This window comes from Micropterus dolomieu, linkage group LG01 (genome assembly GCF_021292245.1).
Source record: "Micropterus dolomieu isolate WLL.071019.BEF.003 ecotype Adirondacks linkage group LG01, ASM2129224v1, whole genome shotgun sequence".
Lineage (NCBI taxonomy): Eukaryota > Metazoa > Chordata > Actinopteri > Centrarchiformes > Centrarchidae > Micropterus > Micropterus dolomieu.
The window spans coordinates 30,882,655-30,902,723 of NC_060150.1; the positions used below are offsets into that span (position 1 = coordinate 30,882,655).

Genomic DNA, 20,069 nt, shown 5'->3' on the forward strand with positions numbered 1-20,069 from the left:
CTCACATGTGTCTCCACCCAGTACATTACATGAGGCGTATTGTGTTATTCTTCTGCTCTCAGATTCTGACTGGAATACGTCACTTTTATAAGGTTTAATTAGGATATTTGGAAAAAAAAGAAGAATTTAAACAGGGATGGCCTTCCCATCAGCCATGTAGTGATCCACTTATTTGGGAAAAACTACATGAAGTATTTGTGCGTCTTGCGGAATACTTCACTGATGATGATTTCTGTTTTTCTGTTGCAGATTACAACAGCAGCGATCAGAAGACAGCATGCAGAAGACATGAGCTCTACGTCAGCTTCAGAGAGCTGGGCTGGCAGGTAGCAAACATTTTCTTATTCAACACAATCAAGTCCAAATAAATGTGTGGTGAACACCTTTTTATATACAGTCTATGGTAAACACGTAAGGTAGTAGTGATCTTCACAGTTGTTTACTGACAACTAGATAACATACTGTATGTAGACAAATTTTAGAGGCTAACATAAATAAAATTGACTTTTAAAGATGCATATCTCTTGCATATTTCTTTCTACATACATACAGCTGGAGCAGGCACAAATAGAGTTTGCAGAAGTATCACGGGGGACAAAATGCTCAGATGTTTCAACTTTGTCTGTTACCAGTAATAAGTGTTAGTCAGTGTTTCACCAGCAGGTGTTTTGAGTGGCTGCCTCTGCCAGCTCACATAAACTTAAAACGCCACTTCATAATATTTAAGGCCAATAGCGGTGTGGTTTTCAGATTGCAACCTGGTGTGTGCTGGTACGCAAGCTCGAACTCATGAGCGAGCAGAATTGGACACACAGAGACTAAAACACTGGGAGACAACTTCACACAACATGCTGGAAACTCCCTCTGCAACGTTGCAGTAATAATTTTCTCATCTTGAGGTTGAACTAATCCATGCTCGTTACATGATAACGTTACACTGACTGCATTTAGCTGACGTGAAACATCGTTGTTAGCTCGCCTGCTGCTTTTCAATAAGTATTCGTGTATCTTTCACCGGAGACTCAGCAATGTGAGCACAGCTAAATGTATTGGATGATAATAAAAACGGTTGGTGAGCTAGACTGAATATGATAAATGAGATTGTTGTCACACTTTGTAACAGTCAGACCGCAGTAAGTAACATTACTGTAATGAATGAGTCTTCCACTGTGTTGTTGTCCTTTGCAGTTATGTTGTATTATTGTATATTATGAATGTCATGTAAGTTACAGCGATTTGAGAGGTGGAGAAGCTGTGTACCTGAGTATCATTAAAACACAGTAAATCTAAATTGAACGTAACAAAACAAACAGCTGTAGATCCATGCTAATGTTAGCTGGCTGCCCTGCCTTGCATCACTATAGGCTAGTATAAACAAATCGCTCCACATTTGCTTGTCACCGTTCTTTCTTGCAGGCTATGGATCGCCTTAGCTGTTGAAGTCATGTGGCAAGCCATATAACTATAGTATTTTGCACGAGATAATCTTAGCAACTCGTTGGCATTAGCTTCTGAACTAATGTTATCTGACTTGAGCCAGCTAAAGCAAAAATCACAATATATGTCACATGCTTTGCAGTACTGTTAGTTTACCTGTCCAATAGGGTAAAAGCCAACTCTGTGTCGGTTTTGCCAGTTTCAAAACAAAGCGGAGTGGTTGAGTGTGTTTTCACCCAAAGCAACACATAAAACTTTGTTGTTGGTTTTCATCCTTACGTGGCGTTTGTGTTGGAGTCTGTGTTGTGCTGGGAGCCGGTTGTTTTTTTGTTTTGTTTTTTGTTTTTAGTGGACTCCATGTTGTTAGCTGTAGTGTTGATGCTGTGTGTACGCTACAGATTCAGAATGTGAGAGGCTCGGGAGTCATTACATAGGATTAGGCATACTGGCCGTCAGAGGTAACAGGAAAACCCAGCAAGTGGATTGTTTTTATGCGAGGTTACAACCCCATCACACAGAGGCAATTAAAAAATGACGTAACGTAAATTATTTATTTATATAACTGTTTTCAAAAACGGGCCAACTATCGGCCCATAAAGCATGGACAGCGGCCCATTGGGTAATTTTCTGTAAGGACATTGGGCAGGCCCAATCATATCTCATACCAGCCCCCACCGCCTCTGCTCTCTGTTTCTTGCGTTACAGCCCTACCCTACAAAAAACAAAAAAATCTGTGAATTCTTTTTGTACTTGGTATGCCTATAAAAGAAATGTGGTCGACTGAACTGTTGAACATACATGACAGTGCCACTTCAGTTCAGTATGTCATTTACTGTACACTCACATTGTAAGCACTGTCAGGCTGATATGAAACTACTACTGCCAAGCAAGGGTGGTCAAAACAGTTAAAGTAGCTTGGTGGGAGCAGACTGAGGTCTCAGACTGTGGATGAGCATGTGTGTCTGTTTACAAGAAGACAAACTGAGGAAGAAATACAAGGGCAAAATTACGTTCATCCTTCCAAACAAGCTGTGAGCTGTTAACACAGCACTGACATCTAGAGGGAGACTCTCTCTCTCTCTCTCTCTCTCACACACACACACACACACACACACACACACACACACACACACACACACACACACACACACACACACACACACACAGAGGAAGCTGGACAGAAAGAGAGGAACACAAAGAGAAGTGAGAATAGAAAGGCCCAGAACAGAGTGAGATTATTGACACAGACAGGATTAGATCAAAACACAAAAACAAGTTAGAAAGAGGTAAAACATGCAGAGAATTTGTTAGAGTGACACAGTAAGAAGCAGAGAGGAAGGAAGGAAGAAGGAGAGAAGCATTGCTTCCCTGAGCGATTCCACAGACAGACGAGGTTAACACTGAATTAGCTGGTCTAGAACCAGATACAAGCTTTCTACTGTTCCAAAACCTACACTTTTACCTTTCTGATAGACTGGTGATTATATTCTGCTGCTGTTTTATTTTTACTGTCATGTGTTTCTCTAAGGACTGGATCATAGCTCCTGAAGGCTACGCAGCCAACTACTGTGATGGAGAGTGCTCCTTCCCCCTTAACGCCCACATGAACGCCACCAACCACGCCATAGTGCAGACACTGGTAAGACCAGCCCACAGGAGATTACCATGCTCAGTATACTCTTAACACAGAGTAGAAGTTGGAGAAGTCATTAGGGCCCGAGCACGAACCGTGTGAGGTCCCTATTGAAACTGAAGCATTTATTAGGGCCTGAGCACAAAACATGCGAGGACCCTATTGAAATTGTAAGGATTAGTTCAATTATTATTGAAACTGAAGAGGTTATTTCTAGGGCCCGAGCACGAACTGTGTGAGGTCCCTATTGAAACTGAAGGGATTTTTTTTTTTTCAGTTTTGGGTGCCTAAATCAACGATTCACCATGAAACAGAAAGTTGTTATAACTTCAGTGTACATGATCATATCTGCACCAAACTTTACATGTAGGATGAGAGTCCCACCCTGAACACATCCATATGCCAAAAAAAAAAAAAATACACAATGTCATAGCGCCACCTGCTGGCAACAGGAAGTGTCATGTTTTATGCTGTTATGTACTACTCCTAACATATTTGCCTCACCTGCTTCAAAACAGTCTCAGAACAGCCTTAAGACATTGATGACGCTATGTTGTGAATCTTGTGAGTTTTCGGATAACAGCTTGTCCTTGGCGTGGCGTCAAAGTTTAATGTTTCGCCATGACACAGGAAGTTGTTGTAACTTCGCTTTATATGCTCATATCTCTACCAAATTTCACACATTTGATAAGGGTCACGCCCTCAACACATCTACTGGTCAAAATTCACTCAACCTCATAGTGCCACCTGCTGGCATCAGGAAGTGTTCCTTCAAAGATGCAGGCCCTGCACACTGAATCACAAAGATGCACGATAATTTTGTGGTACATGTATCATCCCAAGACGCACAAAAAAGCCTCTTGGACCAATACCTGAAATCACACAGGAAGTCAGCCATTTTGATTTGAATGTGCAATTACAGCCCATTTATGGCCTTTTACAAGGTCCGTACTTTAACAAACTCCTTCTAGGGAATTATTCTAAATTGTGCATCTACTGTGCATTCTAAAGACATTGAGGATGAAAAGTTGTGCTATCTGTGAGTTTTGGTCGATGGGCGTGTCCCTGACATGGTGTCAAAGATCGATGGTTCACCTTAAAACAGTTATTATAACTTCAGTCTACATGCAAATATTCACTTAACGTCATAGCCCCACCCACTGGTAACAGGAAGTAAGCCGTTTCTGACAGAATTTTTTTGATTTTCACAGCGTGGTCCACACTTCACCTACTGCTGCATTTTTGTTTTATGTTTTTTTTAATTGTTGTGCTTGTTTTAAAGTATTTTACGTGACCTTGTGAAAGGTATTTTGTTATATGTATGAGTACTGTTGTTCCTGTTTTAGTGTATTTTATGTAGTTGTGATAACACCTGCCCAGGGACTACAGTCGAACATTAGCCAAGCTACAGAAATGTTTATCAACGTGCACTGTCTCTGTAAACTTAAACTCTATAAATAAAATAAATAAAAAAATTAGCGGGTGTTGTCAAACGCCACCAAGGGGATACAAGAAGCAGGCACGTGCACACATAGACACAAAAAGGGGCTTCAGCACCTGCCCTTTTTCTTCTTCAAGAGAAAGTGCCCTTTTTTCTGGGATGCTTTTTTTTTTAAATAAATGAATAGGCCTATGCAGTATATTTATTCCTGTTTGCAACAGATTCCCTGTCAAACAAATATATTTATTGGGGGAAAAAATCTAAATAGGCTATCACGTCGGAAGATGAGACCCTCTCTCTCGCTCTCGCTCCGCATCTCAACCGATCTCAACTCGCAACCACAGCGCTGCACACAGACTTGGCTTGTGTGGAGGTGAGTGGTGATGAACAAAAGACTAAACTACCAGTGCCTCCAGTTTACACGCTAATTAAACAAAAGACAATATAGGCCTAGGCCTATGTCTTGCTAACGCATGACTCATGAGCTGAGCTAATGTAATAAGTTAGCTGAAGTTTATCTAAGGCAATATCTCATGGCCTTACAACCTAATGTACTGACGGAGACACTACAGGGGAACACAGTAACATTTGTGTCTAATAACGTAATCACAATCGCCATATTGATATGCAAACTAAGCGTTAACTAATTAAAATACGCCAATTTGCACACATTTGACAAGTCACTGCAGGTGAATGGGATAAAGAAAATAACTAAAGCATATCACCACAGAACTTCCCCAGTAAATGACTTACATCAAGAGTTGGCTATTTTCCTCTGAAATGTGCTTTGTAAATATGCAGATTAGCTTGTTTTGGTTAATATAGAAGAAATCTACAGATGCAAATAGACCGAGGTTATTAGGCTTAAAACCAACACCATCTAAAGGTGTATTCTTGAAGTTTTATTTCCATTAGTGTAAAAGAAGACAAACAAAATAGACCAAAGTCCCTAAATTGACCACTATGAAAGAAGTACCTTAAAGAGTAACTTTATAGTTTTGATGGTAGGCTCCTCATCTACTCTCCTCAACTCTCCATTCTATTAGTTTGTTGTATGCTGATAGATCCTTATATAATACAGACAGCCCTCCCTCAAATGTGAAACTAAGTCCATGTCACCATCAGTAATTGTGTGTGTGTGTGTGTGTGTGTGTGTGCGTGCACTCGCGCATGTGCATGGTAAATGTAATATAATAGCAACAATAATGAAGTATTTGATCAATATATTAATGTATTCAGGCAATTCAGTATGCTGTTGCTTGGCTGTGTGAAGCTGAAGGTTATCTTTACTCTACTTTACTTTATTTGGCATCTTGCTTGTGAAACAAAAAGTAAAAGTATTTAAATAACATTTATTTTAATTATGCCTGCAGCCCAATGCCACAGTTTAGAGTGAAGATTTATGTGAAGTGTTATGTATTTCAATAGCACCAAAAGAATTGAAACAATTTATTGCCCTGTGAAATAAAACAAATTATTAATGAAACTATGTCATAAATATATACTTGAAACTAGTAGCATAGAAAACATGCACATTGTGGCATAGTTCATCATAGTTCATGTGATAAATCTAGTGAATACTAAAGAAGACCGTGGTCTCTGTGTGAACTGATTATTTTGTAGAATATATTTGTCTTGTTTAAAAAAAATGCCCTTTTTTTCACTTGAGCCCCTGCCCACCAAAATGTCTGTGCACGTCCTTGACAAGAAGTGATGTTTAAGTCCTTTGTGACTGGTCCAAAATGCGCAACAGTGCAAAACGTTACCCTTTATGTTTCTTTGACACTTCTTCCAGTGTTTTTCAGTTTACAGCAACAGTAACCGTTCACTATGTTGGTACATTTTGGATTTCACTGTGTTGTTGTTAATAATGAAAAACTATACTTTTTGGACCCTTCTGTGTGAAGGATGTCATGTGTTGAAGTCATATCTGGTGTTACCATAGTAACAGGTGCAAAGAACACCTTGTGTCAATACTGTACACACTTGTCTGTACGTTTTTGCATGTATGCAAGAAGTAGACATTTTAACGGGCAGCAGCTCTGTTTAAAAAAGATAAAGCCCCCTGAAATTGTCAGCTCTCAGCCTGATGTTTACATAATCATAAAAAGTCTACCAACACACACACACACACACACACACACACACACACACACACACACACACACACACACACACACACACACACTCATTTCTCACACTCATTTCTCACACAAAGTATACAAACACCCAGTTGAATGCAAAATGTATTATATTGTGGTACAGTTTTTTTCTTTATGTAAACCCCAAAATATTTTTATTAATTTAGGTTGATGAAGCAAGTAGAGTACAATATACTTTTAGGCACAGGGGTTAAAAATTTTCATTTTACATTTTTTCAAATAATGATTATAATGTATTAATTTAGTCTTGAAGACCACTTCGAGCAAAATGGGCAAGGGGGCTGTTTTCATAGATAATATTCTATTCTATATTCTAGCTATATATTGTGTTTTAAATGGTGGGAAACATATCGTTCCATCTTCTCATTGGTCCCTGCAGCCAGAGCTGGACTGGGACTGGGACATTTTCTGCACCAGGGAAGCACAAAATTCAGGTGCCTGGTGACAATTCAGAATATAAAAATATAATAGAATATAATGCTGTAATCAGTAGCTCATTATTGTTTTAAGCCTAAGTTACAATTGCATTGCAGGCTTACTGTGCAAATACACCTTTTTCATAGCATTTTTATTTGTTAATTAACATTTCTTGGTGCAAGTAAGAGATGTGATTGGGCCGGCCCAGTGTCAGTATAGAAAATTACCCAATGGGCCGCTGTCCATGCTTTATGGTCGTTAGGTCGTTGGCCCATTTTTTAAATACAGTTATATAAATACATAATTTACTCCCAAAGGTGCATCGGCAAGATTTGGTTAAATCTTTCCGGAAAACTTCCTCAGGCTGAAGTCAACAAAGCAGCAGCATTACTGGTAAACAAAGCAAATGCTTTATTTGTGACATTCTTTTGTGAGCCATTTCTGACAGACTCACAATAAAATACAATCAATAAATGAACTTGGATTTTATGATGATGTTACTGTCAATGTCATGGCTTTTATCATTATTAACCCTACAAACTCTAGGGGTGGGAGGAAAAATCAATTCTTAGATGCATCAAGATGCAGACGTGGAAGATTCTGACTCGATTAACAAATGTCAAAAAATCGATTATTTAAATGTTAATTAATAATGTAATTATGTGCGCGTGGGTGCAATGTTGATCAAAAGGCGAAACTCACGGAAGTGCTCAGACCGTCTGTGGCGTGCACACAACACAGAGACCAGTGTTCCCCCTTTATTCGACACACCACCGCTGCAGAATGAATAACCACTACTTAAATGTCACACAATCATTAATATCAATGCTCAAGTAACGATTTTAAGTCGCACACTGTGCGAGCGCGGTAACACTCAACGCTTGGCGAGCTCTCTGTGTATCCTGTGTGTGAGGCCGAGCGAATTAGAGAGTGAGGTAGTAAACGTGCAGTGTCGGTCACAGTGTGTCCATTAATAAAAGTCTTTAGTTTCCCAGACAGCTGGAAAAATGAAGGCGGTTAATGCTAGCTAACATCTCCCTGTACAGCACGTTTTTGGCTGCTATGTAACCTTAGCTAAATTAGTAAAGAAGTCGCCTAATATTAATTAGCTCAGCTGTAGGCTATGTCACTAGTACTAACTTACCTACTTGTCCATGGTAGAACATCAGGTACAAGCTTTGACTAGTGGTGTACAGCTCTGTCCTGTACACATCCTGTATATCCTGATAATTAACTATATATTTCAGTTTTCAGAGGAGTCTGACAACTGGTTGTTAAAGAAATGAGGGACCATGGAGATGAGGTTAATGAAGTAAATTAGGGATGCCAACTAGTCCTTGTGCAAAATTAATGCTTAGTAATTATCCAGAGATCCTGTATAGAAAAAAATTATGCATCAAGATGCATCAATAATCGTTTTATAATCGCAGCGCAGCGCAGCGCTCCGAATCGAAATCGAATAGAACTGTGAGGTACCCAGAGATTCCCGCTCCTAACAAACACTTTTCATTCCATTCTGTCTTACACCAGTGAGTAGTTCCAGTTGATTGTCCTGTATTGGCTGGTGCAGAGTTTGCAAGGAAAATCAGTTCGACCAATTTGTTCAGCGGTATTGTAGTTAAATACTCCCTTCATTTAAAATTTGCACATAATGCAAATTGTTAATCTATAGCTTTACACTTTGTTCCCATACATCTTTCACACCTAATGATTATTTCATTGCTAAAAAATGGAGCAGTAAAACCTTGGGATCAAAATAACGCTTCTTCCTTTCACGACAGGGGCCAGTTAAGAACAGTATAGCATGTTAGTGGTCATGCACATTAGTTTATTTAATCAGTGATTTTCACATACAAGAGTGAACCTCTTTGTTGAGTGTATATAATTGACTTAATCTAATTGAGTTAACCAAGGACAGTAATCACAAAGTATAAATTAAATGTAACGTAATAGACCACTGGAAAGTGCAAAAAACCCTCAAGGCCTCGGTGAAGTTAGGCAAACTATATCTGAAAGTTACAGAGGGAACAGCAGGAAACCACTGAAGGTGTTCAAGGAGCTAGGATCATCATATAGGCCACAGTTTTGTGGGAGACGCAAATAGACGACACTTCCTTGTTCCAGCTGTAGAATTAATGCATTTGCAATGAAAGAATGACCATTAGCTAACTCAGAATTATGCAAAATTCTTTCACTATTATGGTATAAATTTACTGCCATCCATTCTCCGTTCTTGTTGTTGAAGGCTGTGAATCTTATGTAGTAGACTCCTTTGACAGGTGCTGTGAAGATACCTGCAACAGTATCAGAGAATCAGAGAGGTTGTCCATCTCTCAGACAATATTACAATTCTTTTGGTAATTCTTACCTGTAGTTGGGTTGTAAGCCCCGCCGATATTTGTGAAGACTCTACTATAGATGAGTGGAGTTTCAGTGTTGAATGGTCCAATCTTTCCTGAAGTGGTCAAACCAGCAGTGAAAGCCAGCTTCGGAGTTTCTGTGAGCATAGCAATAATACAGGATAGAAGCAAATAGTTAGTTTCAAGGGAAAGCAATAAAAACAGTTCTATATATTAATGTTTAGGGGTGGGTATTGGCAAGGACCTCACGATACGATATGCATCACGATACGATTACATCACAATACATCACGATACGATAAATATCGCGATATTCCACACAGTTAACTAAAAATGCAAAAACAAAATAAAATACTAGTTACGGTGTGCCACCTGAGTACTCTTACATCAGATCACATCATCACATAAATCAGCAGAAAAATTCAGTCAAAACAATGTAATACAAAATTTCCTTTCCAATTTATTTTTTAGCTGCCATAACAAAATAGACCATTGTGTCCATTAAACATTTATATGAACCCTTGTTAAAAGCATTGATTCCATGGCAGGCCTATTTTGACTTGGGGTAATGCGCATGGGGTAAGTGCACTCCTCTGAGCTGTAATAATATCCCCTGCAGTAGAGAGCACTCTCTCTGAAGACATACTACTCCCCGGGATACACAAGTATTTCTTTGCCATGTGTGACAAGAAAGGATACTTGCTCTGATTCCCTTTCCACCAGTCCAGTGGATTGACAACACCAAGCGGCAGGGGAGCTTCCTCTTTGTATCTTGAAATCTCCTCCTTTGCCTGGTCCTCTGCAGTTTTCCATTTCTTTGCAGGTCTATAGCATATGTTGGACCAAGTAGGTCAGCTAGAGAATACCTGGATCTCTTGGATGGTACAGCAGAAATGTCTTTTTGCACAGGACCTTGATTGCCGTCCTCATCCTCTTCTGGCACCACCATGTTGATAAATCTTGACAACAGTATAATGTTTTAGTATATGGCATTGTTTATCTTACCTGTAATGCTTTGCTCCTTGTAGCTTCTGCAAGGATAATAGCATAGATAGTCCTGGCGTTGATCTTTTGAAAGGAAGGGCAGGGCCTTAAACCTCAGATCCATTGCTGTGGCCACATAAAGCGTCTCCTTGTTCAAGTACCTCTTGTTGAGAGCCTGGCACATGACAGATTTGATTACCTTTGTCAAGTTGGAATCAGTTGGGCTGTCTTGTAGATGGATCAGCAGGGCAAGGAGTGGTGCTACAACTGAAAGTGTTTGAGTGATCTCTTCTGACATGACTAGTGTAGCTACCTTCATGGGCTTCATAGCTGTGACAACTTCTTCAGCAGCTGTTATGTCTGCCTCACTGAGGGTGCAGATGTCCTTCCCTTTCTTCCTCACCTCAGCTGAGAGGAGGGCAGCATGGATGGCTGGCTGCTGTTCTAGCAAGCGCTGCAGCATGTCATGTGCACTATTCCATCTGGTAGCTAATAGTTTCTGGCTCTCATGCATTGCCCTCATCTACAAAACATGAGAAATCAGTTCCCAGTCCTCATTGATGTGGTGTGCCGTGATCGTAACATACGATTCAGTCGCCCTTGATGTCCAGCCGTTGCATGTAAGGGCCACTCTTTCTGCTTGCTTCACCTCTTCATACATCCTGGGCACAGCTAACTCGGTAATGTGTTTGTGAGTCGGGATCACATAGCGTGGCTCCATTGTGTTTACCATAGACCTTAAGCCACAGTTTTCACCGACACTGTAGGGGCACAAATTATGACAAATGAAATGCACCAACAACTCCGTTATTTTTAGAGCTCGAGCTGAGTTAGATGTAAGTTTGTTATTCAGTGTAGTCTGCTTGTGGTTGCCAGGTTTCGGTTGCTTCTCTTTCAACGTCATTTCTGCATTGCATCTGACGACGTGCGTTCATAAGTTGGTTGTGTTACCCAGGGGCGTTTTTAGGATCTTGAAACATTGGGGGCTTAGCCCAGCCCACAAAACTTCATATCTTCACATAATAATTTACCTCCACCCCACCCCATAGTTAAGTCTGTAAAGCAGTGAAGCAACAGTAAACATCCTCTACTTATACGGCACAAAAAAACTCAGAAAAACACTATTAACTGTCTCATATAGATGTTGCTAAATTGTAATGTCATGTGTCTAATTATAATAACATAACAACAAAACTGTGACAGTATGAACAGGGGGGTCTGGGGGTACTCCACCAGAAAATTGTGAGTGTTTTTTCTGCACCAATTTCTGCCTTTTCTGCATCGATTTATTGTGGAAATTATTTATGTAAAGGGACACACAAAATTCAGGTGTTGCTGAATTGTGGTGAGTATTTAAGAACATTTTGATATTTTATGACCTTGTAACTGATTATTTATTTAATGTGCAATTGTACTACTGCCTGCCTTGGCCAGGACACTCTTGGAAAAAGAGTTTTTCTGATTTAATAAAGGTATCATAAAACAATTTAAAATCTAAAACTGTAACAGAATATAATGCAGAGCAGCTCTCAGGCATTCTGGGTTGCTTTCAGATATGTTTCTCCTGTGGATCAACTTTTAATATCATCACTGCCGAATGAACACACATGCAGGCGTGACTGATTGAGGTAACCTCTTTAAATGTGCATGTGGTACCTTTTTATCTCCATCAATAATAAATTAAATCATTTTAATTCAGTTATAAACTCCTGGACTTTAATAGCTCCTGTGTTTCAGCAGGTTTTCTGCTCATTTTCAAAGTTCTGCACATTCAGAATCTAACTGGGTTCTCTGACATTTACAGAATAAAGGATATTTTGAGAGGTCAAACAGGATAAATCATAAACTTTACATTCTGCGTGCCGCACCGTGTGGAAAGGATCCATACCACGGATTCTGCAACCCCTTGCATCACTACTATTCATGGTAGTGTGGGGATTTAATTATTGCATGTTTTGTTGTGCAGGATCACAGCCCCTATGTGTTCACATGAGGAAAGGTCAAGATAGACTATCAGTAGCCCATTAAAATAGAATATAATAATAGAAGCTGATTATCTGTAATTTAGCTATTTCTACAATTACTTTCCTTTTTAAATCTCCATGAAGGTGTTTATAAGATCACTTTAAAATATCACTTTTGTTGCCTGTGCCTTTTATTAGGGAGATGTAGCCAACCTAACCACTTGTTCTGCAGTAGCACAGGCTGCCAATACAATGTGATTATTCCTGAAGCATCTAAATAATCTTCACAACGCAAAAAATGATTGTGGCAGTAACAGGAGAGCAGCTCTTGTTGAAGCAGGTAAATCTGCATATAGAGGAAGCTGTGCGTCATGCATAAAACAGCACTGTTTTATCCACCATATTCTCTCTCTCTCTCTCTCTCTCTCTCTCTCTCTCTCTCTTTGTGCATCTGAAAAATAAAATAACAGCTGGTAGCTGCTGAGTGAAAGATTAGTTTCACCAGCGACACTCTGTTTGTGGACTCACCGTCGGGCATCGCTATAAAACAAACAGTAGCCGATGTGTATTAAAGATAGGAAATAGGCTAATGTCCAAAGCCATGACCTGTTCAACAACAGGACACTTTTAATATATCTCAATCAATGCAGTGCTCGTCTGACATAGATCTTACAGTGTGTAGTCTTCATTTGCTCTGCAGAGACTAAAGACGCTTTTAATGCGCCGTTAATGGAAAGTGAAAGTATTTCACTTGCCGGCTTGTTAAAGAGCGACGCAGACTACTTTCCAACAGGCCACCAGTGCCACGGTGTGCGCTCACTATATTTCAGTTGTATTAGTAGAACAATAAAGCCTTAAACTGAAAAGATATTTGCCTGATTTTCTAAATGTTTGCATCTGCCCAGCTCTGTGACTGTGACAAGTGCCCGACCAGCGCTTTACTGCGTAACTGCGCGCACAGCCTGGATGACAGCTCATTTCGGTTAATGAAGCAAAATGCAGATTACAGACTGCTTAAGTTATAAAAGGTATGAATGGAAAATGTAGCGAAATTAAGAGTAGTCCTACATTAGATGTACCCTCCCCTGCTGCAGACATCATCACTGCTGCCTTCAGCTATAAGTAACAGCAGCACAAAAGAAGAAGCTGCACCGGCCTCGAGCAACCATTTTTTTTTCTCCCTCAACATTTCTATACATTTTTGAGGATGGAGTGTGTGTGATTGACTGGTCACTTAGTAAACCGCCTCATATATGAGCCAGCTCCGAAATCGCCTGAGCCAGGAAGGCAATGCGAAATAAAACTTTACATTAGGAAAGAGGGGGGGACAAATCATAGATTTAGAAATGAAATATGTATAATGCGTCCTCTGCCTATCAGGTGATTAACCTCGCCACAAATCCACACACAAGTTTGTTTCAGCGCCTCTGATAAAGTGCAGCTCACAGCTTCAGGTGGAGCAGAGAGGACAGACACAGAGCTACAGCTGGATCATCTTATTCTCGCTAATTTGCAGGAGAATAAATAATAACAATAATCTCTCTTGCTCGCTCCCGCGCATGTAACGTTAGTTAAGCGAGTAAAGTTACATTTTCGGCCTTTTGTTGTTTGATTTTTAAAAACCCTTCTGAGATCCGGCGCTTTTCAAAAAACATCCGGGGCTATGGCTAACGACGTCACTGGTGTTACCTGAATATTTTATTGCAGCGTGACAAAGCTTGCATATTGTGTTTGTTTTATCCAAGTACATGCTCCCTGGTTTGTTTTGAAAACCGCAGTGCACCCACACATCGGCTTTATCTTGTGAAGGAGCCGAAGTAATTTTGCCAGCTGAGTCTGCCACGCCGCTTCCAGCTTTCACTACTGAAAGTGGTGCTCTGGTTGGCACCCAGCAAGTTGGGGGAAACTAAAGCCGTGCTGCGACATCTACAGGAATCTATCTAATCTACTCCGTTTAAAATGTGATTTATTTATTTTTTTAACATCGATTTTTAGAGCTGGAAATCAATGTAGTATATCCTGAATATAAAAATTACGATATATTGCTGTATCGATTTTTTTGCACACCCCTATTAAACTTTGTATGTAGCCTATGTAAGTATGTATTTCTGGTCAAAATACCTGCAATTGTCCTTTCTATCTCATCTAATTTGTTCTTGGTGAGCTGTAGTTGAGTCTGAAAAATATCCAGCTCTTTCTTGAGAGCTGTCACCTCCTTCCTCTGCTCCTGTGCCTCCTTCTCACTGGTGGTCACTCTTGAAACCAGGGCTGCCAGTTCTGCTGCTTGTGCTAGAAGCAAGAAAGACAGTCATTTTTCAACTGCTCTGTCAAGATTTTTCCAGATTCACCAAGTCCGTGATTTTGGTAATTACGTACCAGAAATCAGTCTCTCAGCCTCCTCCACTTTTTTCTTCTGCAGCTGCTGTTCACACTTAATCGCTTCCAGCTCTGCTGTAATTGCTGTCACCTTGTTTTCAGTGGCTGTCAGTCTGGAGCTCATCACTGAAATACCATAGAGGCTGAGGATGAAGTTCTTTAAATAAGGCTGTCTAAAGTAGCATTCCACAACATCTTCATAAAACTAAATATCTGGTTTGTTGTTGTTGTCTATTGCTGCTGATATGACTGTATATTCAACTTATAAAAGGTCCATGAAATGCTTTTCTTCATTGACTTATCCGATCAGGTGTCTGGCATTGTAGAGTTTTGTTAATAGTAAGTTGCACCACACTTTATACTACAGCCATTTTAAAATAGATTAGGGAGACTGTGAGCATGATCTGTTGTTTTAAAATTCTCATAATTTCCAAAAATTAATAATTAACAGATTAATATTTAAATTGCTGCAATGCTTAAATGTGGAAAAGCAACAAATTCTAAGTTAACTTTCCCTTTACATACAATATCACTACTAACGATTACATTAACTTTACTTGGCTTTTAGCCTAATCTAGAGCTGAAACTGTGTTTTTTTGACTGAAAGCTGTCAATAAATGGATTAGTTGATCACCAGAAATAAACAATTTTGTTTTGTTGTTTTGGACTGTTGGTTGGATAAAAGAAGCAAACTGACCAAAGGATTACACGAGAAAGTAATTGTCAGAATTCACTGTTGCATCCCCAGCATGAACAGTTGTCTGATTTCTTACCTGTGTTCTCCTTCTCTAAAGCAGCCACTTTGTCTCTCTGGATTTGTAGTTCAGCTTTGGTGTTCCTCAGTTCCACCTTCTGCTCCACCACCATGTCTTTGAGAGCTCTAAACTCATCCCAGATATTCCTTATCTGTAAACCTTGGTCACTTTCTTTGCCCTCTCCTTGAGCCCATGTCCCACACAGACCGGACAGCAGCACCAGCACCAGAGTAACCCTCATTGTAAAACCTCACCTCTTTGGAAAAACCTCTAAGAAATGAAATGGAATCAGTTTTTACTGTTCTACTCTACGTCACAGGAGCTACAGGGAGAACCTTGACTTGTGTCTGCAGTGCCCAGTTTATTAGGTACACCTATACAATCTAATGTAATAAATACACCAGCTCAGCCATAAATTCTGCTTTTATGTTGCTTATATTGTTCAGGATTTGTTAACACCATCATAGAGGTGTTAATTCAATTATATGTTTTATTACAGAATGGATGTTTACTATAAAGTGTGTCCTGTCAGTCCTGTTACTCCGGTCAAGCCTATCAATGTAATGTCCATCCTGTTACCTTCATTAATTTGATAAAAATGTAGAGAAATAACATTTGAAGGGCCTTTCAACTCTATCTATTATAATCATAACTATATTATATTTTGGAAAAGGCTATTCTTTCAAGATGTCTCTTCTAAAACTATATATATTTATATATACATATATATTTTTTTCTTAAAAGACAAATGGTCGCCATCCAAAATTAGGTGCTCTTGATCATCTCAAAGAAAAATATGGTCTTGAAAAAAATACAATATCTGAAAATAGACTCAGTGAAAAGTTTTATGTACTTCTCAAACATGTGCATTCTGTGACAAAATTCTCATTAGAAGTGTAGTATCTAGTAATGCTTGTGTCTTTAACAGGTTTAACAAAACTATCAACTATACTAAACTAAATTCACAAGAGGTCAGTTTATGTATTTAAAATTTTAAAAAAGCAGTAACTTCATCAACTTACCAGCGAATGTACTTCGGACACTTGAAAATGAAATGTGCTCAGCGCTGGAACTGTTCAGTATATGGAGTTATGGGTGGCCCCATGACACGTGTCATTTCCACAGTTCCAACGAAGGTCTGTGGGAGTGTCTTTTTATATTGACTTTATTGATAATGTCAGCACAAACATACAAGATATAAAGACATACAAAATGTCATTCTCTAGCGGTACAAAAAACCTAAAGAATAATTTAACAGATTCAGCAAGGATTTCCAATTAAAAAGTCCAGGTTAAAGCACCAAGTTCTGTTCTTGATTTCAGTTCCATGAGGTCATTAGTGTTGAATATAATTGTACAGTCCTTTGAGCTTTGCAGTATTTTGAATATATGCATCGAGTTCACTCAAAGACCAGGAAAACTAGTTTAGAGCCAGTAATTTTACCTTTGTGGATATGGTATCTGGCAAGTAAGAATAATAGATTTGTTATGAAATATAGTCCTTGATTATCTTCTCTAAAATCAAATACACCAAAGAAAACATCTTTAAAACAAAAACAAACATCCCGGATGAAATGACCACGAATGAACTCCAACTAGTTTGATCAAAATTTCTAAGTCAATGGGAGTGTCGTAACTCTCTAGCTGTGTCTCAATTCGGGTACCTTCTTTAATATACTAACATGCAGTACACTGCGTACACTATGTACTTACTTAGTGTTTAATTTTCTCTAGCTGTGTCTCAATTCGGGTACCTCCTTTAATATACTAACATGCAGTACACTGCGTACACTATGTACTTACTTAGTGTGTTAATTTTGACAGGGTAGTGTTGTCTCAAATCAAACACAGCTCTCATAATATTGCGCACAGAGGCCGTCTGCAGAACTCCAAAGTAACACCCAAAATAAAATGCTCATAATCAGGTTTATTGCCAAGTTTTAACTTACAAGTAATTTACTTTTGTATATTGAATATTGAATAAGAATTATATAAAATATAAGCAACAGAAAACAAATATTGTAACTACTAATATATATTAACAATGTAATGTCTAATATTAATAATAATAAAAAAGAAAGTAACAACAGTCCCCTTTTCATATTATTTCTGTTTTTTTTAAATTTATTTTAAGTTTCAAGAATGTTTTGTACATCACTAGCCTGATGTCTCTTGATTTGATTTAAATTACTCAAAATGTAATGAGAGAATAACAGCAGTACAAACATTTAAACTATCATACAGCTGTGCTTTGCCGTAGTTGCAAGAATCAGCTGCTGCTTTGGCTAGTACCAGAGGGCTCTGTGAGCATGATTGGCTCGTTAGCTTCCCCCATGGAGCTTCTCTACTCTGAAAACGTTTTCATCATTTTCAATTCGCCATAAATTTTTCAGTGTACAAAAATTGTAAAATATGTTCTGTTGTTGGCCTCTCCGCTACGTAGTGTGAACACACTTCCATCCATCCATTGTCAAACGCTTATCCTGCGGACAGGGTCGCGGGGGCCTGGAGCCAATCCCAGGTGACATCGGGCGAAAGGTGGGGTACACCCTGTACAGGTCGTCAATCCATCACAGGGTGAACACACTTATGCCCTCTAAATAGTATGCTGTCATCACTCTGATTCCAAAACTGAACAAAGAGTAAACAATGATTATAAAGTTTTTGCCGTTAGTTTTGCTAATACACTTACAGAAGTGTTGGATTCTGTAATAGATGAATCACAGTCCGGGTTCATGAAGAAAAGACATATTGCTAACAACATTAGATTAGTACTGGATGCATTTGCTTACAATGAGCTTGTTAATGACCATAGCTTTCTACTGTTTCTTGATTTTTACAAGGCGTTTGATTTACTTGAACACTGTTTTATTTTAAAAGCCCTAAAAAAAACTTGGATTTGGTGATGGTTTATGTAGAACTGTCAGAACGCTACATAAGAATAGCAGTACTGGAGTCAAACTGAAATTTGGCACTTAACCTAGATTCAGTGTGTCACGTGGCATCAAACAAGGATGCTCATCAATTTCTCCTTATTTGTTTATGATCGCCTCTCAACTCCTCGCTCTTCATGTCTCCAACAGTGCCTTGGAAGGGATAACCATAGCTAATAGACATATTATTAGTGTCACATCCCGGCTCACGGACTGGACAAAAACAGGAGACACACGGGTAAACTAAATAACAAAGTGATTTATTAATAAGAAAATAAGCGAAACCAATGAGTGGGAAGAATATGTAAAGTGAATAGTGTAGGGGGTGGATGAGTGAAAATGTGTTGCATGGATGTTGTGCTGTAAAAACAAAGACAAGAAATCAAACAAACAAAGGAAGTCGTGAGATGAGGAGGTCCAACCTAAGACTGACTGCTGCTCTGGCTTATTTGCATGGGGCACACCGGGCCCAGATGTGTCCCAACTCGCTGATTACCCTGCCAATCAGGGCCGGTATTTATCAAGCTTCTCAAAGTGCCATTTTAGTCTTAAGTGCAGAGAATTTATGAAATTTACTCCTACTTTTAAACTTCAGAATAAAAGCAAGTTATCAAATTTCTCAAAGCTAAGAATCACTCTTACTCTCCCAGTTATTTAAGACAGCTCGAGAGGTCTCAAGTGGTTAGGAGCTGCCAGTAGGGGTTTGTGATGGTGCTGTGGAGACAGAGACATGCATCTTTCAGGAGAGGAAGAATGTTTCTGAATGTTTCTGAACGCTTCGTTTATTTGCCACAGGACAAACGCAGCAATGCTGATGATTTTGGCCCGTCACAACCATCAATAAGCTGAATAGTCATGGAAAAAATTATAGAACTTAGACTATAGCTCCACACATTGTCACGCGTTTAATCGACACCCCCCGTAATCCGACGGAAGCAAACACAGTTCATGCAAAAAGCTGGCAATACAGGAGTAGTAGGGGCTTTTGATGGCGCTCATATAAAGATAAACTTTTTTATCTTTCATTTATTAATGTGTCAGCCTATATCATAATGTATTATCTTGAAAATTCTTTATTGTTAAACGTGTGTTGAATATAAACTCCTCTTAGGAATTTCACCATTCAATGTGAATTTATCTGAGAATTTTCTTAAATAAGGAAATCTCTTCAGTGATTGGTCCTCGGCTACATCGTCATCCAAAATCCTGTTTGCAGCACAGCAAAGTGTCGTAAATCAGCACTAAGACTGACACGTAAGATTTAGTCCTACACTTCACTCAAATTAGGACTATGATGCTTGATAACTAACTTTTAAGCTCAGCTTTGAGCCAAGATTTTTTTTACTCTTAAGTCAGTTCTTAGCAGTGTTCTTATGAGTAATTCTGAGAAGCTTGATAAATACGGGCCCAGGTCTGCAGCCCTGGAGACAGAAAGCACACCAACAGCAGTATGAACCCTGCAGAGGGGCCATCACATTAGTCAGCTGGCACCGTTTTCCTGAGAAATGCCTCCCAGATTCCTCCTGTATTAGATTTAATTCATGGTTTCTCACTGGTGTCTGGTTTAAAGTTAAACTTACGACAATGTGAACTAATGGCAGTTAAAGA

At 39.1% G+C, this 20,069-nt stretch overlaps 2 protein-coding genes across 2 annotated transcripts in view; one reads left to right on the forward strand and one right to left on the reverse strand.

Moving 5' to 3' along the window:
* Positions 1–20,069, forward strand: part of bmp6 (bone morphogenetic protein 6) — a 64,341-nt gene that overhangs the window by 40,933 nt on the left and 3,339 nt on the right. Inside the window, exons 5-6 of the mRNA XM_046064903.1 lie at positions 250–326; positions 2,966–3,076. Coding sequence (XP_045920859.1) covers positions 250–326; positions 2,966–3,076 — 188 coding nt within the window. The remainder of the gene's footprint in view (positions 1–249; positions 327–2,965; positions 3,077–20,069) is intronic.
* LOC123980513 lies at positions 8,976–14,731 on the reverse strand. Its single transcript, XM_046064936.1, has 4 exons — positions 14,520–14,731; positions 10,456–11,195; positions 9,459–9,587; positions 8,976–9,384 (listed from the first exon to the last, which is right to left on the reverse strand). Exons 2-4 carry the CDS (start codon positions 10,955–10,957, stop codon positions 9,107–9,109), a joined length of 909 nt encoding a protein of 302 aa, XP_045920892.1. The 5' UTR covers positions 10,958–11,195; positions 14,520–14,731; the 3' UTR covers positions 8,976–9,106.